The sequence below is a fragment of the Natator depressus genome, chromosome 11 (genome assembly GCF_965152275.1).
Source record: "Natator depressus isolate rNatDep1 chromosome 11, rNatDep2.hap1, whole genome shotgun sequence".
Taxonomy (NCBI): domain Eukaryota; kingdom Metazoa; phylum Chordata; order Testudines; family Cheloniidae; genus Natator; species Natator depressus.
The window spans coordinates 75,451,726-75,476,200 of record NC_134244.1 but is presented as its reverse complement, the minus strand read 5'-3'; the positions used below and the strand labels follow the sequence as shown (position 1 = coordinate 75,476,200).

Below are 24,475 nucleotides of genomic sequence, written 5' to 3'. Positions count from 1 at the left end.
GATGCATGGAGTGAAAAATACAGGAGGCAGGTATAAAAATACAGCACATGAAAAGATGGGAGTTGCCTTACCAAGTTGGGGGTCAGTGCTAACGAGGCCAATTCAATCAGGGTGGAAGTGGCCCATTCTCAACAGTTGACAAGAAGATGTGAGTATCAACAGAGGGAAAAATATTTTTGTAGTGACCCAGCCATTCCCAGTCTTTATTCAGGCCTAATTTGATGGTGTCAAGTTTGCAAATTAACTCAAGTTCTGCAGTTTCTCTTTGAAGTCTGGTTTTGAAGTTTTTTTGTTGAAGAATGGCCACTTTTAAATCTGTTATTGAGTGTCCAGGGAGATTGAAGTGCTCTCCTTCTGGTTTTTGAATGTTACAATTCTTGATGTCTGATTTGTGTCCATTTATTCTTTTGCATAGAGACTGTCCAGTTTGTCCAATGTACATGGTAGATGTGCAGGAGAACGAGCCCCTGATGGTGTGGCTGATGTGGCTAGGTCCTTTGATGGTGTCCCTTGAGTAGATTTGCGGACAGTATTTTCCACTCCATGCATCTGATGAAGTGGGTTATAGCCCACAAAAGCTTATGCCCAAATAAATGTATGAGACTCTAAGGTGCCACAAGGACTCCTCGTTGTTTTTGCTGATAAAACTGAGTGCGATTTCAGGCATCTAATCTGAAACGTATGTCTGAAATTATTTGTAAAATACACAGTAATAACTATCATAATGAATAACCCCTTCTCCCCTTGCTCCTCCCGCACTTCCTTCTCTCCTAACCCCTGCACTCCCCTCCTGTGTCTCTTCTCCCCCAAACCCTTCTGCACCCCTTCTCCCTTAACCCCTTCTGTGCCCCTTCTCCCCTAGTCCCCTGCACTCCCCTCCTGTGTCCCTTCTCCCCAGTCCCCTGCAGTCACCTCCTGTGCCCCTTCTCTCCAGCCCCCTGCACTCCCCTCCTGTGCCCCTTCTCCCCAGTCCCCTGCACCCCCTCCAACGCTAGGTGCTCCTTGTGTCCAGATCACTTCCCCCATGTGGGCTTCATAAGGGAAGGGCAGGACAGCTGCTCCTGATGCTACACAGCCCGGTGGGGAAAGTGACCTGGACGCACAGAGCGTCTGGTGTTGCTGCTCATCTCCCCCTCCCAGCCCAGAGGAACATTCTGGGGGGAGGGAGCCCAGCAGCAACACCAAGTGCTCCATGTGTTGCCACTCACCCCCCTGAACACATTTTTCCATGGGGAGAAGCAGGAAGAAATCTGGGCACACCCCCACGCATTGCCTCTGTGAATTTGCGGGGGGGCAATGCCCCTATGCCTCCTGAAAGTTCACCCATGCGCAGCACTCCCTGCTGTCACTCACTGTTCCGGGTGCTACCCTTCCCACCAGCAGCACACCTCTGCACTGCGCATGGCGCCCCCTGACCACGGCACCTGGGCGGTCACCCACCCCTAAGGCCCGCCCTGCTGCCCTTTCCCACCTTAGTCGAAACGATGAGGCAATGTAAAGGCACATGCACGGACCCACGGACATTACTACTTCGAAAAGCTCTGGCTGTGGGCACTTCGCTTGCACCTTGCCCTAGGTGGAATGCAGAAAGGGACCACACATTTCAAGAACCTCCAGTTCCAGGTAAGTAACCTCTGCTTTCAGATTGAAGCTTTTTTTGTAAAGAAAATGTTTGAAGAAAAATACTTTCTTTTTTAAGAACATGTTTGAATTCCAAAAGGAAAGGCAGTTATTAAATTTGTGTGCATTTAATTACATTTTCTTCCTGAAATTTGTTTCCCAGGTACAGATGTGAAGGATGCCCAGGTTATAAGTGTTTCCACAGGGACGAAATGCATAAATGGAGAATACATGAGTGACCGTGGTCTTGCATTAAACGATTGCCATGCAGAAATTATATCTCGCAGGTGCCTGCTTAAATTTCTTTACACACAACTTGAGCTGTTTGTAAGGTAAGTTTAAGGAGGCTGAGATTGTGCTATGAACATCATGTGTCTATCTGATGATTACTTGAATTGTAACACAAAGCTAAGGAGTCCCATTGAAAAAAATATCATATAAAATAGCTGAAGTTACTGAAATTTTAAATTGAAAACTCTGGTCCCTGTCACAAAGTGTGAGCTTAACAAAAAAACACTCATTTAAGGAGGCATATCTATAACTATATTGAACTCTCATATTTTTATTATGGTTCAGAAATAGTGAGTTATGAATTAATCATGTCGTTCTTCAAAGTGTAAACACATTTTAGTTATTCAACTGTTCTTTGAATTGGTGGAAATAAAATTAAAATGCCATCAAATGGACTAGCAGATGTATAGTTTTGTTTCAGTTACTAATGGTGCTTTATAAGTTCACTGGGCAATGTCAGGTACTCTTTATTTCTTGTTTCTAACTTCTTTTCTTCTGTATGGTTTGCAATAACGCTTAGGTGACACATTTGATGCCATACGTTAATAATTTTAATGTATAGTAAGTTAGACTGGGCTTAATCTCCTGCATTTGTTTCTCTTCAGGTTTTGACTACAGTTCTCTTCTTTGTTTATATTCCAGTAATAAAGAAGATCAACAAAAATCCATCTTTATCAAGTCTGAACGAGGCGGATTTAAACTGAAAGAAAATGTGCAATTTCATCTCTATATCAGCACCTCTCCATGTGGAGATGCTCGGATTTTCTCACCACATGAAGCAGCACAAGAGGGTATGATTCTAGCTATCAAGGAATTGCTTAGAGTATATTTGATTACAGACAAATGGCAACGTTAGAAGTAAGCAGTCATTTTAATTCTGGCCTTTTGTATATGGATTTTTTGGGGGGGAAGAAAGATCTCTTCTTGAAAATCTGGACCATTTACTTTAAACTAAATATAAACAGAAAAACTGGCCATTTGGGCTAGAGGCTAGAGCTGGGAAGATCCTGGGTTCTGTTAGGGATAAGCCAATAACTCACTTTGTGTCCTTATGGAATTCATTGGGCTTCCTCATTATTGCTGCCTTTTAATAATTTTTGTTGCTCTTCTCTGAATTTCCTGATTTGTTAATGAGACAAAGTGAGAGAGGTAATATCTTTTATTGGCCCAACATCTGTCAGTGAGAGAGCTGGTCCAATAATAGATATTACCTCATCCACCTTGTCTTTCTAATATCCTGGGGCCGACATGGTGAAACTACACTGATTTGTTAATTTCATTCTAGCACTGAAATGCCCAGAACTGAACTTCAGAACTAAATACTATATCTGAGATGTTCTTTCCTGAAAAGCTTGGTTTAATAGAAAATGTATTTTGGAGAATATTGTATACAAGAAAGATATTTGATGCTGTAGCTAAATTAAAATGAGTAATAGAAATCGGTACCAAACTTTTTGACCTTTTCCAGGATGGTTACCAGCATAAAAATATATTGCCTTCACTCATTTCATGACCACTGCTTCTGTACAGTTGTTTCTTAATTGACTTAAAACAATTTTTGTCATTCAGATCAGGGAGACAGACATCCAAACCGGAAAGCAAGAGGACAGCTACGGACAAAAATAGAATCTGGAGAAGGGACAATTCCAGTCCGATCTACTACTACCATCCAGACGTGGGACGGAGTATTACAGGGAGAGAGACTGCTTACTATGTCTTGCAGTGACAAGATAGCTAGGTAAGATATTAAGTGTCTGGTTTCTCTTCCCTGTTATTCTGGTTTTATTCTGAAATGGGGACCCTGGTTACAGCTTGCATCCTAAAACATAGGTTGCTGGAGGGTGTACTTAATATCTGCTTTCCGCATAGCCTGAACATCTGGATGGATGGAAATTCTACATGGTCTTCAGATGTCATGTTGACAGTGTCTTGTCTGAGTCACTCATTAGTTGACCCAGGAGGTGAATGTAGAGGTTGTAGATCAAGCTCGTTGTCTAGACCCCCAGCATGAGATTAGATGCTCTGATTCTGCTCCCATTGAAGTCAGTGACAAAATTCCCATTGGCTTCAGTGGTGAGGCTCAAGCCCAAGAATAATAGGAATCATTTATTCCATCCAAAACTTATCCCACAAGCATATTTTCTCTCTTCAATTTGGTAGAGTGCCATAGAGTCTAATTTACTAAATTTGCTACTTTGTTATATCTGTATCATTTTGTATTGTTAATATCTTGAATAATATTATTATTACAACATGTAGTTTTCGTCAGATATAATGTGGTATTGGCAAAATATAACATGCATGAGTATGTTGTGTAAGTCATGCTTCTATACAACTTCGATCAAAATATAGACTGTGCCAATGTGCTGTAGATCTGTGTCTATATACTTCGTATGTAAATGTACAATATCATTTTAAATGGCAAAACATCGTTAGTTAAGAACCTGTTACTTGGTTGATACAGTTAAATGTGACCTTTTTAAAAAAAATTAATGGCTGGAAAGCTTTTTAATAAAAGTAGTGTTTTCGTCTGTGAAAATGTGACACTGATTTATTTTTATTGTTTTAGTTATTGTGCTCTTTCATTAGTTAAAGACTTTGTTAAAATGTAAACAAACAAGCTCAACCAACCTATTGCCCCCCAAATTAAACAGCTGTATCCTCTGAAAAGTGTAGCAACCTCAGGGAAATTTCAGGAAAATGACAAGCTAGCTTTTCAAATCAGCTCTACATTTTCACAGTACCCCATAGGGTCCCACAAATCACACAAAAGAAATGGCAGCTTTTCTTAGTTGAGGATATTATGTATGTATGTCCTTTTATTTTTTTTAATAAAAAATAGTTTATGCATTTTATCAAACCAGGATTAATTGATTAAAATATTGTTAAATACATTTGTAAAATACAAAGTGGGTTGAACCTATTCACTGTGCTGTATAATAATTTAAACCTCACTGAATAATTTAATGCATAAAAACTGTCCAGTAATGATACAAAACATTATGTTCAAACGTTTTGTATTTTGGTAAAGATAAAGTTTACTTGCATAGTAAATCCTCTAGTCTGGCAAAGACTATTGAGATAACTCTGCCCATAAAAGGTCATACAGGCAACTCACTGATTAAACTTTCTGGCTCCTGAACAGCTTCCTCTGTATATTCTAAGCTAAGCTACAATGTCACAGCCCTGTCCTCTGTCTCTGGTCCCTCAGTAGCAGCTTGCTACTGGGCTGGCTCGGCTATGAGCCTGTTAAGAATGCTGCAGGCCTCTAGGAAGTGCCGCTATCCATTCATGCTTTTATCCTCTCCATTCTTGTCTTCTCTCCGATCTTCACAATGAAGAGTCTGGAGTGGTCAGTGCTGCAAACTGAGTGCAGATCATTGACCATCTTCTATGATGTTGGGGAGCTAGTCCCACCACTCATCAAAATTAGCTCACCTCACTTACACCTGCCCGAGTCTCTCAAGCTGCAGATATTCCATTCCCAAACTCGATAACTCTTTGCTCCATAGAGATATCCTCCCAAGGAGATCTGAACATCCAAAGACTCTTTTGTATTTGAATGCTACTCACAAGATCATTATTGTTCTATATCAATCCTCTGTCATCCTACAACAGTAGATTAAGAGACAAGCAGCATCATGATGCCCACTACTGTGAAGCAAAGAGTTGTGAAGCTCTGCCCTTGATCACTTAGCCTCAGCCAGAACATCCTCTTACCAATGTTGTTTGCCTTTTCTCCTGAGTCTCCTATTCTTTCCTTCCCACTGCCTCTTTCACTCTATTTCCCTGTTGCAGGGTCACTAAAGAAGAAAAGGAGGTAAGAAATCTTGAGAGCTCCCCTTCAGGCTGGAAGGAGAGGGTGAAAGAGCAGAGCTCTGAGCCAGGACACTCAACATTAATGCTACCCTGTAGTGACACCATGAGAGGAAAAGATATGAAAAAACTGAGTCTTTAAAAATCAGGTTAATGTAGTCTGGAATCACAGTCACTAAAATGGATTGATCATAATCGTGTGGTTATTGCATGGTGCACTGTACTGCAGTGGTAAGGTTGCTTGGGTGCCTTTGCTGTGCATTTCAATACAGTAACATGTTTACATTTCTTTTAAGTGAAACCTTAACACTGAATTTCCTGGGTTTGTGATACTTCTTTTGGGATAACTAAAACATTCCGGTAGTGTTTTTTACCCTTACAATGCTGATATATACATTGCACTTTAACTGCATATTCATGTAGGTTTTTTGTCTGCAAATATCAACTTATAGGTTCTAATAGGACTTTACAGATACTAATGAGACAGGCCTCACGATCTGACTGAGACAGGGAAGTATTTGTGTCTTTGTTTTGATGATGGTGAGACTTAAGCACTGAGAGTTGGAGTAAGTTCAGGACCTATTTCCCTTGTAACTTCCCTGTTGCCCATATGGCACTCCTTCTATTCCCTGGAGGAACCCTTGTTTTTAAACTAACAGTTTGTCTCTCTGGACTGGTGGGCTTCTCCATCCGCCCTTTCTTTCTGCCTTCTCTTCATCCCTCACTTCTGTATTCCCCACCAATATGAGACTCTTGGAATGGGGTGATGCAGTGAACAGATGGCCAGCCCAGAGTCACTGGTCCATGGAGCAATGCAGGTTGAGTATCAGTCTTCTCAAGCTACACCTTTCATGTTGCTCTTCTGCCATCGGAGCACCTGGTACTTGAATTAGTACATCCTGTTCCACTGTGACAGTCTAACTGTGATGACTTCTGTCACCTGCCAAGGTAATTATCGGAGTACCCCTCTTTTCACACATTATATTTCTGGGAGTTTTTCTCCTTGATCCCCCTATATCTGGATGGCTGCAAGAATGTCTTTGCATACTCTCTGCTCTCAGGATACCTCCAGCAGCCACAGGGTCTTGTAGTCTCACAGTAAGGAATGCCTGCCTTTTGAAGTTACTGCATGTGATGTCTGCGGTCTGGGTTTGAATCCACTGCCATAGGATAGAAGAAAATAGATACTTATGGCAAGGGGATATTACTTCCTATGAATTCTGTTTGTCATCTCCTTTTCTCCCATTCTGCATCCCACCCTCCTACCCGGTTGGAGGTTGGTGCCATTGCTTGTTTGTGAATTATTTGTCTCACTACCTTGCATTCTGTTCTTAGTCTGCAGGTCTCTTTAACAGGAGTGATGGGGACTGGCTGAGGCCTATATAATCAGGAGTGGGGGCTCACAACACTTTACCTCCTTGCTTCCCAGTTGGTAGCACCATAAGGCTTAGAGGAGTCTATCACAAACAGAATTACTAGTAAATAATTTTTAGGCTCTTTCCCTTATCATAGAATCATAGAAGATTAGGATTGGAAGAGACCTCAGGAGGTCATCCAGTCCAACCCCCTGCTCAAAGCAGGACCAACACCAACTAAATCATCCCAGCCAGGGCTTTGTCAAGCCAGGCCTCTAAGGATGGAGATTCCACCACTTCCCTAGGCAACCCATTCCAGTGCTTCACCACCCTCCTACTGAAATAGTGTTTCCTAATATCCAACCTAGACCTCCCCCGCTGCAACTTGAGACCATTGCTCCTTGCTCTGTCATCTGCCACCACTGAGAACAGCCAAGCTCCATCCTCTCTGGAATCCCCCTTCAGGTAGTTGTACGCTACAATAAAATCCCCCCCTCACTCTTCTCTTCTGCAGACTAAATAGGCCGAGTTCCCTCAGCCTCTCCTCATAAGTCATGTGCCACAGCCCCCTGTTCATTTTTGTTGCCCTCCACTGGACTCTCTCCAATTTGTCCACATCCTTTCTGTAGTGGGGGCCCCAAAACTGGACACAATACTCCAGATATGGCCTCGCCAGTGCCAAATAGAGGGGAATAATCACTTCCCTCAATCTGCTGGCAGCGCTCCTACTAATGCAACCCAATATGCCATTAGCCTTCTTGGCAACCATGGCACACTGTTGACTCCTATCCAGCTTCTCGTCCACTGTAACCCCTAGGTCCTTTTCTGCAGAACTGCTGCCTAGCCATTCGGTCCCTAGTCTGTAGCAGTGCATTGGATTCTTCCGTCCTAAGTGCAGGACTCTGCTCTTGTCCTTGTTGAACCTCATCAGATTTCTTTTGGCCCAATCCTCCAATTTGTCTAGGTCCCTCTGTATCCTATCCCTACCCTCCAGCGTATCTACCTCTCCTCCCAGTTTAGTGTCATCTGCAAACTTGCTGAGGGTGCAGTCCACACCATCCTCCAGATCATTTATGAAGATATTGAACAAAACCGGTCCCAGGACCGACCCTTGGGCCACTCCACTTGATACTGGCTGCCAACTAGACATGGAGCCATTGATCACTACCCGTTGAGCCCGACAATCTAGCCAGCTTTCTATCCACCTTATAGTCCATTCATCCAGCCCACACTTCTTTACCTTGCTGGCAAGAATACTGGGGGAGACCGTATCAAAAACTTTGCTAAAGTCAAGGTATATCACATCCACTGCTTTCCCCATATCCACAGAGCCAGTTATCTCATCATAGAAGGCAATCAGGTTGGTCAGGCATGACTTGCCCTTGGTGAATCCATGTTGACTGTTCCTGATCACCTTCCTCTCCTACAAGTGCTTCAAAAGATTTATCACATTTATAGATCACATTTGTTGATTCACAAATGATATTAATAAGAATAACTTTGGGCATAAAAGTGGGAAATACCACTTTTTGTCAAGTTTTTCATTCCATGGTAAATATAATTTCACTGTTCAACCAGTGCTGTTTTCTCAAAAAGAAAAGGAGTACTTGTGGCACCTTAGAGACTAACCAATTTATTTGAGCATAAGCTTTCGTGAGCTACAGCTCACTTCATCGGATGCATACTGTGGAAAGTGTAGAAGATCCACAGTATGCATCCTAATGAAGTGAGCTGTAGCTCACGAAAGCTTATGCTCAAATAAATTGGTTAGTCTCTAAGGTGCCACAAGTCCTCCTTTTCCTTTTGCGAATACAGACTAACACGGCTGTTACTCTGAAACCAGTGCTGTTTTGGCACTAGACTGAGGTCCTGTAAACAAAGAATGCCTGAGATAAACTCTGATACTGCACATTCTAAAGGATATGAATTTTAATTGCATAAAGCAGTTCCTTGTGTACTTCTATTACCGTACAAATAACAGGATGTTAGGAAGAGAGTTGTGAACATTCTACTTTGTCATCTGCTACAGTTACGCGCCCTCATTCCTGTTGTTGCTCCAGAGTAGTGTAAATAACAAGTGTTCTATAGAATCAATTTTTAAAAATTGCAGCATAAATTCCCATCCTCTTATTACAGCAAGAAGTACACTGGCAGAGTCTGTGCTCGTGTACTGATGCAGAATTAGACATATATTTATCTCTCTCATCTGTTCAGAGATGAAATCGGTTTAAATAAATACATTCAGAAATGTCAAGCGCCAGCAGCCCACTTGGCTATGGGCATATATTAGTTTGAGGCAGAAATTTGACAGCATAGCAGGGAAACCACGACTCTCCCTATTTGAAAGATTCTGATGTGAACCTGTGGTTTCCCTTCTCTCATATTAAATGTGAAAAGACTGAAAATAGAAAAAATCAAGAAGCACAAACGTGTGTGTAATGCTGAGGCAATGTTAGTAGCACAGATAAAAAGTGCATTCTGAATAAAGGGAAAAGGAATGTATATGGTAATTCTGCAAAATTCACCTAATATACCATAGAGAGAAAATCCTTCAAACTGAGTCAATATTAGAATTTTTAAACAATTAATTTGTAACATCAGTGATACAACAGCAGTTGTATACGTTTCTGTATCTATATTAACGGCTTGTCTGATTGAATCCTTGAAACAACTGCATTGACAGCAACAGTCAGCTGGTAGGAGTTTAATTATATATTAACTGAAGTAGAGATTTGCACTGGAAACTGTTGGCCTCTGGGCTGAGAAAATGACTGACACACAGAAGGGTTTTTTCAAAGGAGGTGAGAGGGGCACTCTGTAACAGGAAAGAGCCAGCGCTCTCTTTTGCACACCCTGAATATGAGACTGATTTCCAGAGGGCCTGGAGGGGTCTCAGAAGCAGGAGAGCTAATGTACTCAATGCTTTTTTTGCCTCTGTTTTCACTAACAAGGTCAGCTCCCAGACTGCTGCGCTGGGCATCACAGAATGGGGAAGAGATGGCCAGCCCTCTGTGGAGATAGAGGTGGTTAGGGACTATTTAGAAAAGCTGGACGTGCACAAGTCCATGGGGCCGGACGAGTTACATCCGAGAGTGCTGAAGGAATTGGCGGCTGTGATTGCAGAGCCCTTGGCCATTATCTTTGAAAACTCGTGGCGAACGGGGGAAGTCCCGGATGACTGGAAAAAGGCTAATGTAGTGCCAATCTTTAAAAAAGGGAAGAAGGAGGATCCTGGGAACTACAGGCCAGTCAGCCTCACCTCAGTCCCTGGAAAAATCATGGAGCAGGTCCTCAAAGAATCAATCCTGAAGCACTTACATGAGAGGAAAGTGATCAGGAACAGTCAGCATGGATTCACCAAGGGAAGGTCATGCCTGACTAATCTAATCGCCTTTTATGATGAGATTACTGGTTCTGTGGATGAAGGGAAAGCAGTGGATGTATTGTTTCTTGACTTTAGCAAAGCTTTTGACACTGTCTCCCACAGTATTCTTGTCAGCAAGTTAAGGAAGTATGGGCTAGATGAATGCACTATAAGGTGGGTAGAAAGCTGGCTAGATTGTCGGGCTCAACGGGTAGCGATCAATGGCTCCATGTCTAGTTGGCAGCCGGTGTCAAGTGGAGTGCCCCAGGGGTCGGTCCTGGGGCCGGTTTTGTTCAATATCTTCATAAATGATCTGGAGGATGGTGTGGATTGCACTCTCAGCAAATTTGCGGATGATACTAAACTGGGAGGAGTGGTAGATACGCTGGAGGGGAGGGATAGGATACAGAAGGACCTAGACAAATTGGAGGATTGGGCCAAAAGAAATCTGATGAGGTTCGATAAGGATAAGTGCAGGGTCCTGCACTTAGGATGGAAGAATCCAATGCACCGCTACAGACTAGGGACCGAATGGCTAGGCAGCAGTTCTGCGGAAAAGGACCTAGGGGTGACAGTGGACGAGAAGCTGGATATGAGTCAACAGTGTGCCCTTGTTGCCAAGAAGGCCAATGGCATTTTGGGATGTATAAGTAGGGGCATAGCGAGCAGATCGAGGGACGTGATCGTTCCCCTCTATTCGACACTGGTGAGGCCTCATCTGGAGTACTGTGTCCAGTTTTGGGCCCCACACTACAAGAAGGATGTGGATAAATTGGAGAGAGTCCAGCGAAGGGCAACAAAAATGATTAGGGGTCTAGAGCACATGACTTATGAGGAGAGGCTGAGGGAACTGGGATTGTTTAGTCTGCAGAAGAGAAGAATGAGGGGGGATTTGATAGCTGCTTTCAACTACCTGAATGGGGGTTCCAAAGAGGATGGCTCTAGACTGTTCTCAATGGTAGCAGATGACAGAACAAGGAGTAATGGTCTCAAGTTGCAGTGGGGGCGGTTTAGGTTGGATATTAGGAAAAACTTTTTCACTAAGAGGGTGGTGAAACACTGGAATGCGTTACCTAGGGAGGTGGTAGAATCTCCTTCCTTAGAGGTTTTTAAGGTCAGGCTTGACAAAGCCCTGGCTGGGATGATTTAACTGGGAATTGGTCCTGCTTTGAGCAGGGGGTTGGACTAGATGACCTTCTGGGGTCCCTTCCAACCCTGATATTCTATGATTCTATGATTCTATGAGATAGGAACCCTGCGGCCGCACCACCACTCGTCCAGCTGGAAAACCCAGTCCAGCTAGGAGAAGGGGACATGAGGTACCTGAACTGCAGCTCTTGTGAGCCTCTGCGGCAGCATTTCTCAGCCAGTGTGGGTTTCAATTTTAGATGAAATTTTTCATATGTTTGGGGGTTTTTTGATGGCACATCATAATTTCCATAGCTTTTTTTTTTTAATTTCTTTGTGCCAAAAAAACAATTTTCTATCAGTAAAAAAAAGAAAGGGGAGAGAGAGCGAGAGAAAATGTTGATGGAAAATTTTCAACCAGGCCTAGTTGGCAGTAAAGCTGATAACAAAGATAAAAGCTGCATTACAGGTTATGCAATTCCTCCTTCATAAAATAAACAGCGATTATGGAACTTTATTCACTCAGATAATAATAAAGAGGTATGTCGGTCATGACAGACCAGGACTAATCTGTACTCTCAATCTAAAACCTAATCTAGCATCTCCTTGTTCAGTTGAGTAGCTCAGTTGAAATCAGTGGGACGACTTGAATTAGTAGGAATTGCAGGTTCAGCCCTTCTGTAGTTCTAAAATCTAACTTTAAAGCTTGAATCATACAAGCAAATCACCTTAATCTTTGCCTTTTGCTTGCAAACCCCTAATTGCTGGATCCATTCAGTAGCCAGATTTCTAAATAAAATGACATCACTTACGTCTATTTTTTCTAAGAGAAGCAGCAGCAGCTAATAAACATAGTAATGAGAACAATGGTAAACTCTTAACCAGAGTGGTGATAGTGAGAGTCGCTATAACGAAACTTGCAACCTCTTATCTGTGAAAAAGGGCTGGATTGCTACTTTGAATTGTACCTTTTAATTGCCATTTTCATGTTTAGGCACCTTTTCTAATTGTTTCTAGGACAGGATTACAAAGTAGTAGAAATTCTGATGCCTGATCAAACAGATTGTTTAAACATAATCTTTGGCTAACCTTGGTGATTATTAAAATGAAAGCCTGACAAATGCCTTCTATCCATGGAGTGCTCTACATCCGTATTTCTCAATGGCCAGACCCTGAGATCTCCATGACACAGCTTAGGAAGGCAGCAAGCCTGTCCCCTGTATCAAAAAGGTTGAGAAGCACTGCCCTACCTCATGAAAGGCTGCTCAGAAATTAACGTCAGTTCTTAATCCCTTCTGGATATGCTTGCATGCCAGTATTTCAGGGCAGCACTTCCCCATATCAGTTTGAATGGCTTCTCCTTGCATTGTGTGTAACTCACAAAAGTGCAGAGTTGTAGTTAGAGGAATGTTGCATATTGCCAATTACTTTACTTTTTCGTATGACTGCACAAAAGTTTAAAATGGAAATATATGTTTAAAATGTCATTTCTATTTTATAGCTTTAGAAATGCTCACGAAAGGGAGTTGATTGCCAGCCCTATGAACTTAAACCCACAAGCACGAGCAGCGCAGGTTTTGTGCACTGCCCTGCTAATGTGCCTACGGCTGTTCCACAGAAACCAGATCTTAGGCTGGGAAGAGGTCTTCATGCCCATTGAGGCCTCTGTTCAGCAATAAATGAGAACACGTTTAACACATGCACTTAAGTATTTTCCTAGACCAGGGCCTCAGTCTTTATTCTCTCTGTTAAGGGTGAGAAAGGACTGAGGGACAGAGGTAGCCATGTGTTTGTGACGTGGCTCTCTGGCCTCTACGAACTGAACTAAGATCACCAATTTATTTCACGTAGGCTTTGTGGACTTTTGCTCACAACTAAGCTGAAATGAATTTGAACTGATGACCTACTGGTGAAATATTTATTTTTCATTACCAGTTTCATGAGCCATCCAATCCCCCTAAATATAGCACTGTGCCCTTGGGCCAGATCTTGTGTCTTCCCTACTGCAATGTGTAACATTGAAAAGCTAATCGATTTTTATAAAACTATTATTATAAACCTATTCTTAAGCCAGGTGGAGAGGGGTAGGTTTGTGTTTGGTTTGTAAATCAGGTGCAAGGCCACCTATATTTGGTTCGGAGGCAGCCACTTTCTCTTAATATTTTATACACTGATTTGAAGAGAACACTTTTCATAGACCCCATAATACTGCAGGGACATGATGCATCCTGTGAGGTTACTAAACTCTGTTGCTAAATTTTGCTCTCCCACCTTTGTAACCTCATTGCTTGCAGTGAAGATAAATGGATGTAGATGAGGGGAGAATTTTGGCCTGTTAACTTCAAAAATTTGGGCTCTAAATTTGGGCCCTAAATGTACATGTCCATGAAACAACATTGAGAAGATGTTTGTGACCCTTTTAAAAAATAATACTACAGTATACTTAGAAAATGAAAAGATGCTAATACGCGATGTCATGTTTGTGTTCATGAGAGTGAAAACAAATAGTATTAACTTCAAAAGCAAGTATAACCTGGAAATCAGCTGTAAAAACGTTCCCTACGTAGCCCTGTCACTGTGTCTTGGTTGTGACCTACAGTAGTTCCATTCAAGTCCCATGTTTTTCTCAAATACAAAAACAGCCAGGCATGCCTGAATCATAGAAAATTGCTCAATCATTTTGTGGTATTGAAAAATATCCACAAGTGATTCTGTTGGGGTTAGTATGATCATTTTTCGTTGTGAGCGAAATCAAATTTGAATCTAGTTTTCTAGGCACAAACACATTTAAGAGATTTAGTTTTGCTTTAATCAATATAATTTTTAAACCAGCACAGATGTTAGTTTTCATCTTCTGCACTGAGTAGGGTCACCGAATTGTGTAGTTGAAAAACTATAGATACTTAACAAAGGCAGGGAGAAAGGTGGCAGGGGGAAGGTTTTGGTCAGGGTCACAGAGGTGTGCACAGGAAGGTTTGGGTTAGGGTCACACTATGCATTCTGGTCTTCCTGGTAGGGTTTTTGAAATTTAAATGTAATAGGCTGGGTTTGTGGAAGCTGTCCTTAATTTGAGTGCACATAGATTACAGGTGCAATTGTAAGACCGAAACTGACATCGTTTGCCCTTGAATTCATTCCAGTTTTGTATTAAATAGTGCTACCTCTGTATTTGCAGTAGTCCATATGCTTCCTCATCCTTGGTATAAGGAATGCTGCAAATACTGAGGCAACACCTTGGCAATTGGAATATTGGTAAGGAGAACCGTTGTGAGGTATCTGGTCATCTAAATATCTGCTTGTGCCAGCAAAATTCTAATTCTGGTAAAGTCTGGAAATGTTCTCAGTGGATCTAATTCTAAAATTGTGACTAACTTCTCACATATAAAGATGATCATTAATGTAGTCTTTTATATATAATGTGTATGTAAAGTGTTATTCTGTTGTAAACCTTGTTTAGCTTTAAAACTAATGAAATAGATTTGAAATAATTTTCTCACAACTCCTTTATTTTTATTTTCCAATATTTGGCTGGCAAATATAATGTAAATATGATATAAAATATGCCTTAATCTTTCCCTTACACGTTTTGCATTACTGCAAAATGCTACTTGCTCTCCCAGTAACTTGGGACAAACATTTTTAATGACAGGTGAGTAAACTGGTATATGGAGTTTTCATGTTCATCCTTACTATAGTAAGCTTGAGCTTTTTTAGTAACGTTACAGGGTTCTTACACAGGGTTATAAGTTTAGGATTTCGTTGAGCCTTTTTAACAATTGTGTCCTGTAATCTTTGGCCTGGGCTGAGAATGTGGTGGAGCTGTGCCATCCCAGCTGGAGCTCAAAGAAGTACTGTGCCTCAAGTGTGTGCTTCCCTCTGCTGCCCCAACTGTTCCTGGCTCCTTACGAAGGGCGGCTAACACCACAAGCCCCATGCTTAGATGAGCCCAAGAACTACAACTGTAGCTAGTTCCTATGCAAGGGCACCAAATTGTACCTCCCCTCCTTCTTCATCCACTCGGGGGCCGTTAGGGTTAAATTTGATATATTAATTTTGCAGAAGTATTCTGCAGGTGCACTGCAAGACAGAGACTGATCCAAATACCCCAGAATGGGGATTGAGGTTTTTTAAAGTCTTTTAAATGCTTGGCAGTCATCTAAATCCTGATGTATTTGAACATGGGTGTAAAAGGTAGTTTACTCCTGCACATATTGGTTCCATACCAACCTGACCTACCCTGAGGATGGTCAGACCAATGCACACAAGGCTTCCACAGTCAAAATCTGTGAAGCTGCTGAAAGGGGCAAAGACTGTGTGCATATGAACTCCTAGATTAGAGAATCCCTTTGCAGAGCCCATAGACACCACAGCGGTTGTGGAGTTGCAGTTATCCATTCAAAGCAGCAATAGAGGAAGGGCGACTTGTGGGTGAAGGGGACAGAATTGTCTCCTATGGGGAGGAGGAGAATCTTTGGGAAGTGTCCTGCATCCCGACCCTGGGAAAGGGGACTTTCCCACTGACGGATCTGTTTTGAAGACATCAGTGCTCACTTCAAGCTAAGAGCTCTCATCCTGTCCTGTGTGACTGACGTTCACTCAGCTGGATAGATCTCATCCCTCTCCCTACACTAGGACGTTTGGAGAGGCCCCACCAGCTATGGCAGTGGGGAACCAGAGTCATGGACTCTGCCTCTGAAATTGGGTCTTGGCTGCCATATCGCAGATTTGCAGCACCTGCTGATGTTCAGGACTCCAGGATGTGCTCCACAGGCATGGTGTAACGCTGTGCTGTGGGACTCTGGCTGGGTACACAGCTACAACAAAGTCAGGCTTTGGGCAAGAGGGGAGACTGAAAGTCGAGTCCATTGAGATTGTCTCCTTTTGTTTCTAGTCGAGATTACTTGTTCTGTTAAAAAGAAAGTGTTTTTTTTTCCTTCCCCTTAGGTGGAACGTGTTGGGTATTCAAGGATCCTTACTTAGCCTCTTTGTGGAGCCAATTTACTTCTCTAGCATCATCTTGGGGAGTTTATATCATGGGGACCATCTATCCAGAGCAGTATACCAGCGGATAGCAGAGATAGAAGATCTACCACCTCTGTATACGCTCAACAGACCTTTACTTAGTGGCAAGTATCTAATGGAGAAGGCTGTACGGTAACTGAATCTGTTCCAACAGTAACATAATTTTGCAATTCTCAAACCTTTGCAAATTATGTACTGTGAGCAAGTTGCTTTGTGACTACAGCAAGGAAGTTATGACCCAAACCTGAAATTAAGCTATAAACAGCTAGAATTCCTATTACAGGACCCCCTTTGTGTGTTACAAGACCCTAACAGGAGTTTCTGTGAACTGTTCTATATGAGCCATTTCCTGTGGCTGTATTTATCTGCTATTTTGAGAATGCAGGTCCCCCAGCAATACATTAGAAAAGATGAAAGCCTGGGTTTGGTGAAATCTCTCTTCCTTTCCCACCCACAGAATAGTGTGAGGTTTCAGTGTTTCTGCTCTTGCCATCGGAGTTATTTGTTGAGCCATCTCCATCATGTTAGCAGTGTGCCAAGACACACAAACATTTGTTTCTCAATTCCTAGATCAATACTCAACTCAAAATGGACAGAGAAAACTTCCCAGCTGCCATTGGTTGCATTTTCTTCCTGTCACCAAGCTCTGCTGGCTGAAGTATACGTTTCAGTTAGCATGGCACTCCACTTGCCTGCATGGCCCAACTACCATAATAATATCACTTCCACCTCATAGCTTGGTGCACAGACGCTGCATTTGGAGCCCAACAGCACATCCTTAGGATTATCTTTACATAGATTGTCATGTTTCTGTTCCTCAGATCTGTTTCATAATCTCCAGCTCCCGTAATTAGCTAATGTTGCAGTTGTTTGTTCCAGATATTGTTTAAACCCACGAATATTGTTTTTTGTGTAGAATTTTGTTGAGTAGGATTAAGCGGAATGGCAGGATTTGAATTCTACATTCACCTCTATTTAAAAGGAAACGGTTAAGGTATTTTTTTAAGCCTTTTAAAAATTAAGGTCTCTATTCGTTACAATAATGCCATGACAAGTTTAAAAGTCAAATGTTTCCCTCAGAAAATGGGTGTTTCCCCAGTGCTATTCATATTGCTTTGCTTTATAGCACTTGGTTTCTAGCCTGTGTTTGTTTATTTTTCAGAAAAAGCATAATTTTTAAAGCACGTTTAACAAATTACCTGAATTTTGCTTACAGCCATAGGGGATGGGAACAGGTACATCAAATTAACCACTATCCATTTAGCTACAGTGAAAGTTTGTTAATAAGGGTCATATAGCTTAGGATACAGTAGAATGTCAAATGATGGACTTGCCAAAAAACATTAATATGTACTAATAACTAGTGGTTACAGCACACTAATCCTAAACAGTCAATCGTTTTGACATAGTAACTGACAATTGTAGTTGCTGGTTTAGATTTAGATTGTAATTTTTTTGAGATGGAATGCGTGTATTCATATTGTCTGTAGACTATTTAGTGCATTTTCAGCTCTGTATATTCCAGCTGTAAGATTTTAAGGGCAATCTTCATGTATCTGACATAAAATAGTTCTATCTGTTTTAAGACTCCTATCACAACTTCATCATTATTAATCATAGCTAGAAGTCTGAAATCTTCTAGGCTATCGGAACAGCATTTTCAGAGAAATACCTTTCAGACTGGATGTGAAACCACAAAAAGAAAATGAGTTAGATTAAACAGATTCATGGATTTTCTTTTGTTTGGGGCAGCAGTAGTGTTCAGAGCCCAGCACAGTTGGATTCAGATGCTATATCGGTTTAGTCACAGATCCACTGGCTAGTCCACACCTCTCCCAATAACCTCCTCTCTGGAGGTGCAGATAAATAGGGCTGTGCAAACCTAGGCCCCCCAATCCTGCCTCCCCCTGCTCAGTTGGGTGGAGGTTTCAGTTGTGTTTTGAATAGCTAGAATATAGTGGTTTGTTTCAGAGGCGGAATGATCTCTTTAGTGACAGTGTTTTCTCTCCTCACTCACGCTCTGACCTACCTTTCTGGTAAACACAGTTTGTATTAACTCTCACTTAATGCCAGCAGGGATAGCTGGAGAACGCTGGAATCAAACTGAGTTGCACTGTCTACTGTACCATTAGAAATCAGCATTGTTGTCAAAAATAAAGATCTTTCTTTATCCATAGGAGCCTGCTGTGAAAATTTAGTGAGCAGAAAGGTTAAATCTGAATGTACTGTCTCAAGTGCCTTTTCTTCAGTTGGTAGGAACAAGAGGCCCATGCAGTGCATATTCTGTCCACCACTAAGACCCCTAAAATCCTGACTGCAGACCCCAGCCTTTCAGGATGTAGGAGACGCCCGCAGAACTGTAGCACAGGGGAACATGGGCAGTCACAGAGTCAGCATCCAAAAACTGAGAGCAGTCAGGGTGGCTCTTCTGGTCTTCCAGTATCATCTGAGAAAGAAGCACATTGTGGTTCAGACAACATGACCATTGTATATATAAATCAACAAGCAGGCACAAGAAGCTCAGATCTAAATAGTAAATCAGCACAGATTCTCTGGTGGGCAAAAGCCTGCTTAGCCTAGCGAATCTCAGAGCCACCAAGGAAGAGACAGATTCCATCATAAATTACCCACTGCCTACTCTTCTGCTGCCCCACAGTTTGGGGCTTCCAACAGGCAGCCTGTTTGAGACCAATGTTGAACACCTGATAGGGCCACCTGAGAAACTTTTCCATTCAACTCCCTCTTTGGCAACTCTCTTATTTTTAAAAGCTTGGGTTGGGATTACCTTGGACTGGTGGATCTTGGAGATCATAAGCAAGGGGAATTCTGTTCGGTTCCAGTCTATTCCCACCAGCTCCCCCCTTTTCCATCCTTTTCCAAAGACTCTACTCACAAGAGACTGTTCAGAAAAGAAGTAGACTCCCTTCTACAACTGGAGGAGGGACGTGCCCTTTGAGTTCAGGGGCAGGGATTTTATTTCCATTAATTTCTCATCCCAGAGACGAAAGGCAGCCCATAGAATCATAGAATATCAGGGTTGGAAGGGACCCCAGAAGGTCATCTAGTCCAACCCCCTGCTCGAAGCAGGACCAATTCCCAGTTAAATCATCCCAGCCAGGGCTTTGTCAAGCCTGGCCTTAAAAACCTCTAAGGAAGGAGATTCTACCACCTCCCTAGGTAATGCATTCCAGTGTTTCACCACCCTCTTAGTGAAAAAGTTTTTCCTAATATCCAATCTAAACCTCCCCCATTGCAACTTGAGACCATTACTCCTCATTCTGTCATCTGCTACCATTGAGAACAGTCTAGAGCCATCCTCTTTGGAACCCCCTTTCAGGTAGTTGAAAGCAGCTATCAAATCCCCCCTCGTTCTTCTCTTCTGCAGACTAAACAATCCCAGCTCCCTCAGCCTCTCCTCATAAGTCATGTGCTCTAGACCCCTAATCATTTTTGTTGCCCTTCGCTGGACTCTCTCCAATTTATCCACATCCTTCTTGTAGTGTGGGGCCCAAAACTGGACACAGTACTCCAGATGAGGCCTCACCAGTGTCGAATAGAGGGGAACGATCACGTCCCTCGATCTGCTCGCTATGCCCCTACTTATACATCCCAAAATGCCATTGGCCTTCTTGGCAACAAGGGCACACTGCTGACTCATATCCAGCTTCTCGTCCACTGTCACCCCTAGGTCCTTTTCCGCAGAACTGCTGCCTAGCCATTCGGTCCCTAGTCTGTAGCGGTGCATTGGATTCTTCCATCCTAAGTGTAGGACCCTGCACTTATCCTTATTGAACCTCATCAGATTTCTTTTGGCCCAATCCTCCAATTTGTCTAGGTCCTTCTGTATCCTATCCCTCCCCTCCAGCGTATCTACCACTCCTCCCAGTTTAGTATCATCCGCAAATTTGCTGAGAGTGCAATCCACACCATCCTCCAGATCATTTATGAAGATATTGAACAAAACCGGCCCCAGGACCGACCCCTGGGGCACTCCACTTGACACCGGCTGCCAACTAGACATGGAGCCATTGATCACTACCCGTTGAGCCCGACAATCTAGCCAGCTTTCTACCCACCTTATAGTGCATTCATCCAGCCCATACTTCCTTAACTTGCTGACAAGAATACTGTGGGAGACCGTGTCAAAAGCTTTGCTAAAGTCAAGAAACAATACATCCACTGCTTTCCCTTCATCCACAGAACCAGTAATCTCATCATAAAAGGCGATTAGATTAGTCAGGCATGACCTTCCCTTGGTGAATCCATGCTGACTGTTCCTGATCACTTTCCTCTCATGTAAGTGCTTCAGGATTGATTCTTTGAGGACCTGCTCCATGATTTTTCCAGGGACTGAGGTGAGGCTGACTGGCCTGTAGTTCCCAGGATCCTCCTTCTTCCCTTTTTTAAAGATTGGCACTACATTAGCCTTTTTCCAGTCATCCGGGACTTCCCCCGTTCGCCACGAGTTTTCAAAGATAATGGCCAAGGGCTCTGCAATCACAGCCGCCAATTCCTTCAGCACTCTCGGATGCAACTTGTCCGGCCCCATGGACTTGTGCACGTCCAGCTTTTCTAAATAGTCTCTAACCACCTCTATCTCCACAGAGGGCTGGCCATCTCTTCCCCATTTTGTGATGCCCAGCGCAGCAGTCTGGGAGCTGACCTTGTTAGTGAAAACAGAGGCAAAAAAAGCATTGAGTACATTCGCTTTTTCCACATCCTCTGTCACTAGGTTGCCTCCCTCATTCAGTAAGGGGCCCACACTTTCCTTGGCTTTCTTCTTGTTGCCAACATATCTGAAGGAACCCTTCTTGTTACTCTTGACATCTCTTGCTAGCTGCAGCTCCAGGTGCGATTTGGCCCTCCTGATATCTTTCCTACATGCCCGAGCAATATTTTTATACTCTTCCCTGGTCATATGTCCAACCTTCCACTTCTTGTAAGCTTCTTTTTTATGTTTAAGATCCGCTAGGATTTCACCCTTAAGCCAAGCTGGTCGCCTGCCATGTTTACTATTCTTTCGACTCATCGGGATGGTTTGTCCCTGTAACCTCAACAGGGATTCCTTGAAATACAGCCAGCTCTCCTGGACTCCCTTCCCCTTCATGTTAGTCCCCCAGGGGATCCTGGCCATCTGTTCCCTGAGGGAGTCGAAGTCTGCTTTCCTGAAGTCCAGGGTCCGTATCCTGCTGCTTACCTTTCTTCCCTGCGTCAGGATCCTGAACTCAACCAACTCATGGTCACTGCCTCCCAGATTCCCATCCACTTTTGCTTCCCCCACTAATTCTACCCGGTTTGTGAGCAGCAGGTCAAGAAAAGCACCCCCCCTAGTTGGCTCCCCTAGCACTTGCGCCAGGAAATTGTCCCCTACGCTTTCCAAAAACTTCCTGGATTGTCTATGCACCGCTGTATTGCTCTCCCAGCAGATATCAGGAAAATTAAAGTCACCCATGAGAATCAGGGCATGCGATCTAGTAGCTTCCGTGAGTTGCCGGAAGAAAGCCTCATCCACCTCATCCCCCTGGTCCGGTGGTCTATAGCAGACTCCCACCACTACATCACTCTTGTTGCACACACTTCTAAACTTAATCCAGAGACACTCAGGTTTTTCCACAGTTTCGTACCGGAGCTCTGAGCAGTCATACTGCTCCCTTACATACAGTGCTACTCCCCCACCTTTTCTGCCCTGCCTGTCCTTCCTGAACAGTTTATAACCATCCATGACTGTACTCCAGTCATGTGAGTTATCCCACCAAGTCTCTGTTATTCCAATCACGTCATAGTTCCTTGACATCACCAGGACCTCCAGTTCTCCCTGCTTGTTTCCAAGGCTTTGTGCATTTGTATATAAGCACTTGAGATAACCTGTTGATCGCTCCTCATTCCCAGTATGAAGCAGGAGCCCTCCCCTCACAGACATTCCTGCCTGTGCTTCCTCCCGGTATCCCGCTTTCCCACTTACCTCAGGGCTTTGGTCTCCTTCCCCCGGTGAACCTAGTTTAAAGCCCTCCTCACTAGGTTAGCCAGCCTGCTGGCAAAGATGCTCTTCCCTCTCTTCGTAAGATGGAGCCCGTCTCTGCCCAGCACTTCTCCTTCATGGAACACCATCCCATGGTCAAAGAATCCAAAGCCTTCTCTCCGACACCACCTGCGTAGCCAGGCCCATCCCGGACCTTCAACGTCTCAACACCTTCATCTGCCATTTCAAATTCAGGATAGTGACTCTAGCTTCCCTAATCTCCTCATCAGATTCTCAGAATTGTTTCACAGATGTCTGCCTGCAAGATGCATATATCCATATATCAATCCATCTAGCCCATAGGGAATACCTCAGATTCCTTGTGGGATCATCTCACTACCAGTACAAGTTCCTGCCCTTAAGTCTTTGTAGAGGACACAGGATATTCACCAAGTGCTTGGCAATCATGGCAGCTCAACCAAAGAAACAAAGAATCCAGGTCTGTCCTTACCTCGACGACTGGCTGATTCGAGGAAGATCACCCCAACAAGTGACTGACTCAGTTTAATTAATTTTAAAGCTCTCTACCTCACAGAACCTCAGAATCAACAGAGAAAAATCCATACTGACTCTGACCCAGAGCACAGCATTCCTAGGAGCACTGCAAAACTGCAGGACAGCGAGATCTTATCTTTCACAGGAGAGATTCCAAACAATAGTAGATCTTACCAACCAACTTCAAGCTCACCTAAGAACATCAGTGAAAACATGCCTCAGACTTTTAGGACACATGGCTTCATGCACCTATGTGGTGCCATTTGCTAGGCTTCATCTATGTTTCATGTGAAGGTGATTGAAATCAGTGTATCCACTCAGCAGACACTGCATGGGCATGATGGTCACAGTCCTGCAAGAAGTCCTCTTCTCATTAAAGTGGTGGAAAGACCCTCATCAAGTGTGCAACGGAGTACCTGTTCTTTGCACTTCTACCTAGCAAGACACTGGTGACTCTACTCACGGATGGAGAGCTCATCTAGATTGTCTTAAATTCAGAGCCTGTGGTTGTCTTAAGAAGCCTGCCTCCATATAAATGTCCTGTTGCTCAGAGCTATCTGTCTGGTATGCCAAGCATTTCTGCCTCCTCTTCTGGGTTCCATAATACACGTGCTGACAGACAACACCACAGCTGTGCATCATGTTAACAGACCAGATCATCCCCACTCTGTCAGGAAGCCATACAGCTCTGGAATTGGTGCATTTAAAGCATCAGCTTTAAAGTTTTTTTGCATGAAGAACTTGCAAACCTTAGCACCTTACCCAGAACTGAAGACTTTTCCATTTGAGAGACTCTACCAGACAAGCCCAATTATAGTTTAGGTGTACGTTTGTGAAAGATTCACGGGGGTTTTGAAATGGGAATTGCATGGTGGAAATGAGCTTTGAAAATGCTGACAGAACAGGATGGATTGATTTAAAGCAAAGTGACCTGAATCACCGATTACAGTCACGATTTAAATCAGCAAGCAGGAAACCTTGATTTAAATCATAGATTTTAATCTTGTATTGCATTTATACTGTTACATTATTTTCCTAAAGTAAGGTTGATTCTCATTGATTGGTATAAATTGGTACTACTGTTTGCTAACCAGTCTATATATATGTGTGTGTGTATGTGTATATGTAACAAATAAGAATCTGAGTGAATGTATGTTAAGCTACATAGGTACTTAAATAAATGTGTGTGTGTGTATGTATATATATATATTTAAGCACCTATGTAGCTTAACGTACATTCACTCAGATTCTTATTTGTTACAGTTTTTATTATGTTAGAAAATGGTGAATGACAGACACGTCTTATTTACTAGATGATTACTTTTTTCCTAGTGACTTGTGTCAAGCTGCATTTGGATGGAAATT

The 24,475-nt window shown here is 42.9% G+C and overlaps 1 protein-coding gene across 5 annotated transcripts in view; it reads left to right on the top strand.

The window, feature by feature from the left end:
- ADARB1 (adenosine deaminase RNA specific B1) overlaps nucleotides 1-24,475 on the top strand; it is a 253,319-nt gene that overhangs the window by 213,187 nt on the left and 15,657 nt on the right. For all 5 annotated transcript variants that reach the window (XM_074968186.1, XM_074968188.1, XM_074968187.1 and 2 more), the window contains 4 exons: nucleotides 1,784-1,952; nucleotides 2,554-2,702; nucleotides 3,481-3,649; nucleotides 16,519-16,700. In XM_074968186.1, coding sequence (XP_074824287.1) covers nucleotides 1,784-1,952; nucleotides 2,554-2,702; nucleotides 3,481-3,649; nucleotides 16,519-16,700 — 669 coding nt within the window. The remainder of the gene's footprint in view (nucleotides 1-1,783; nucleotides 1,953-2,553; nucleotides 2,703-3,480; nucleotides 3,650-16,518; nucleotides 16,701-24,475) is intronic.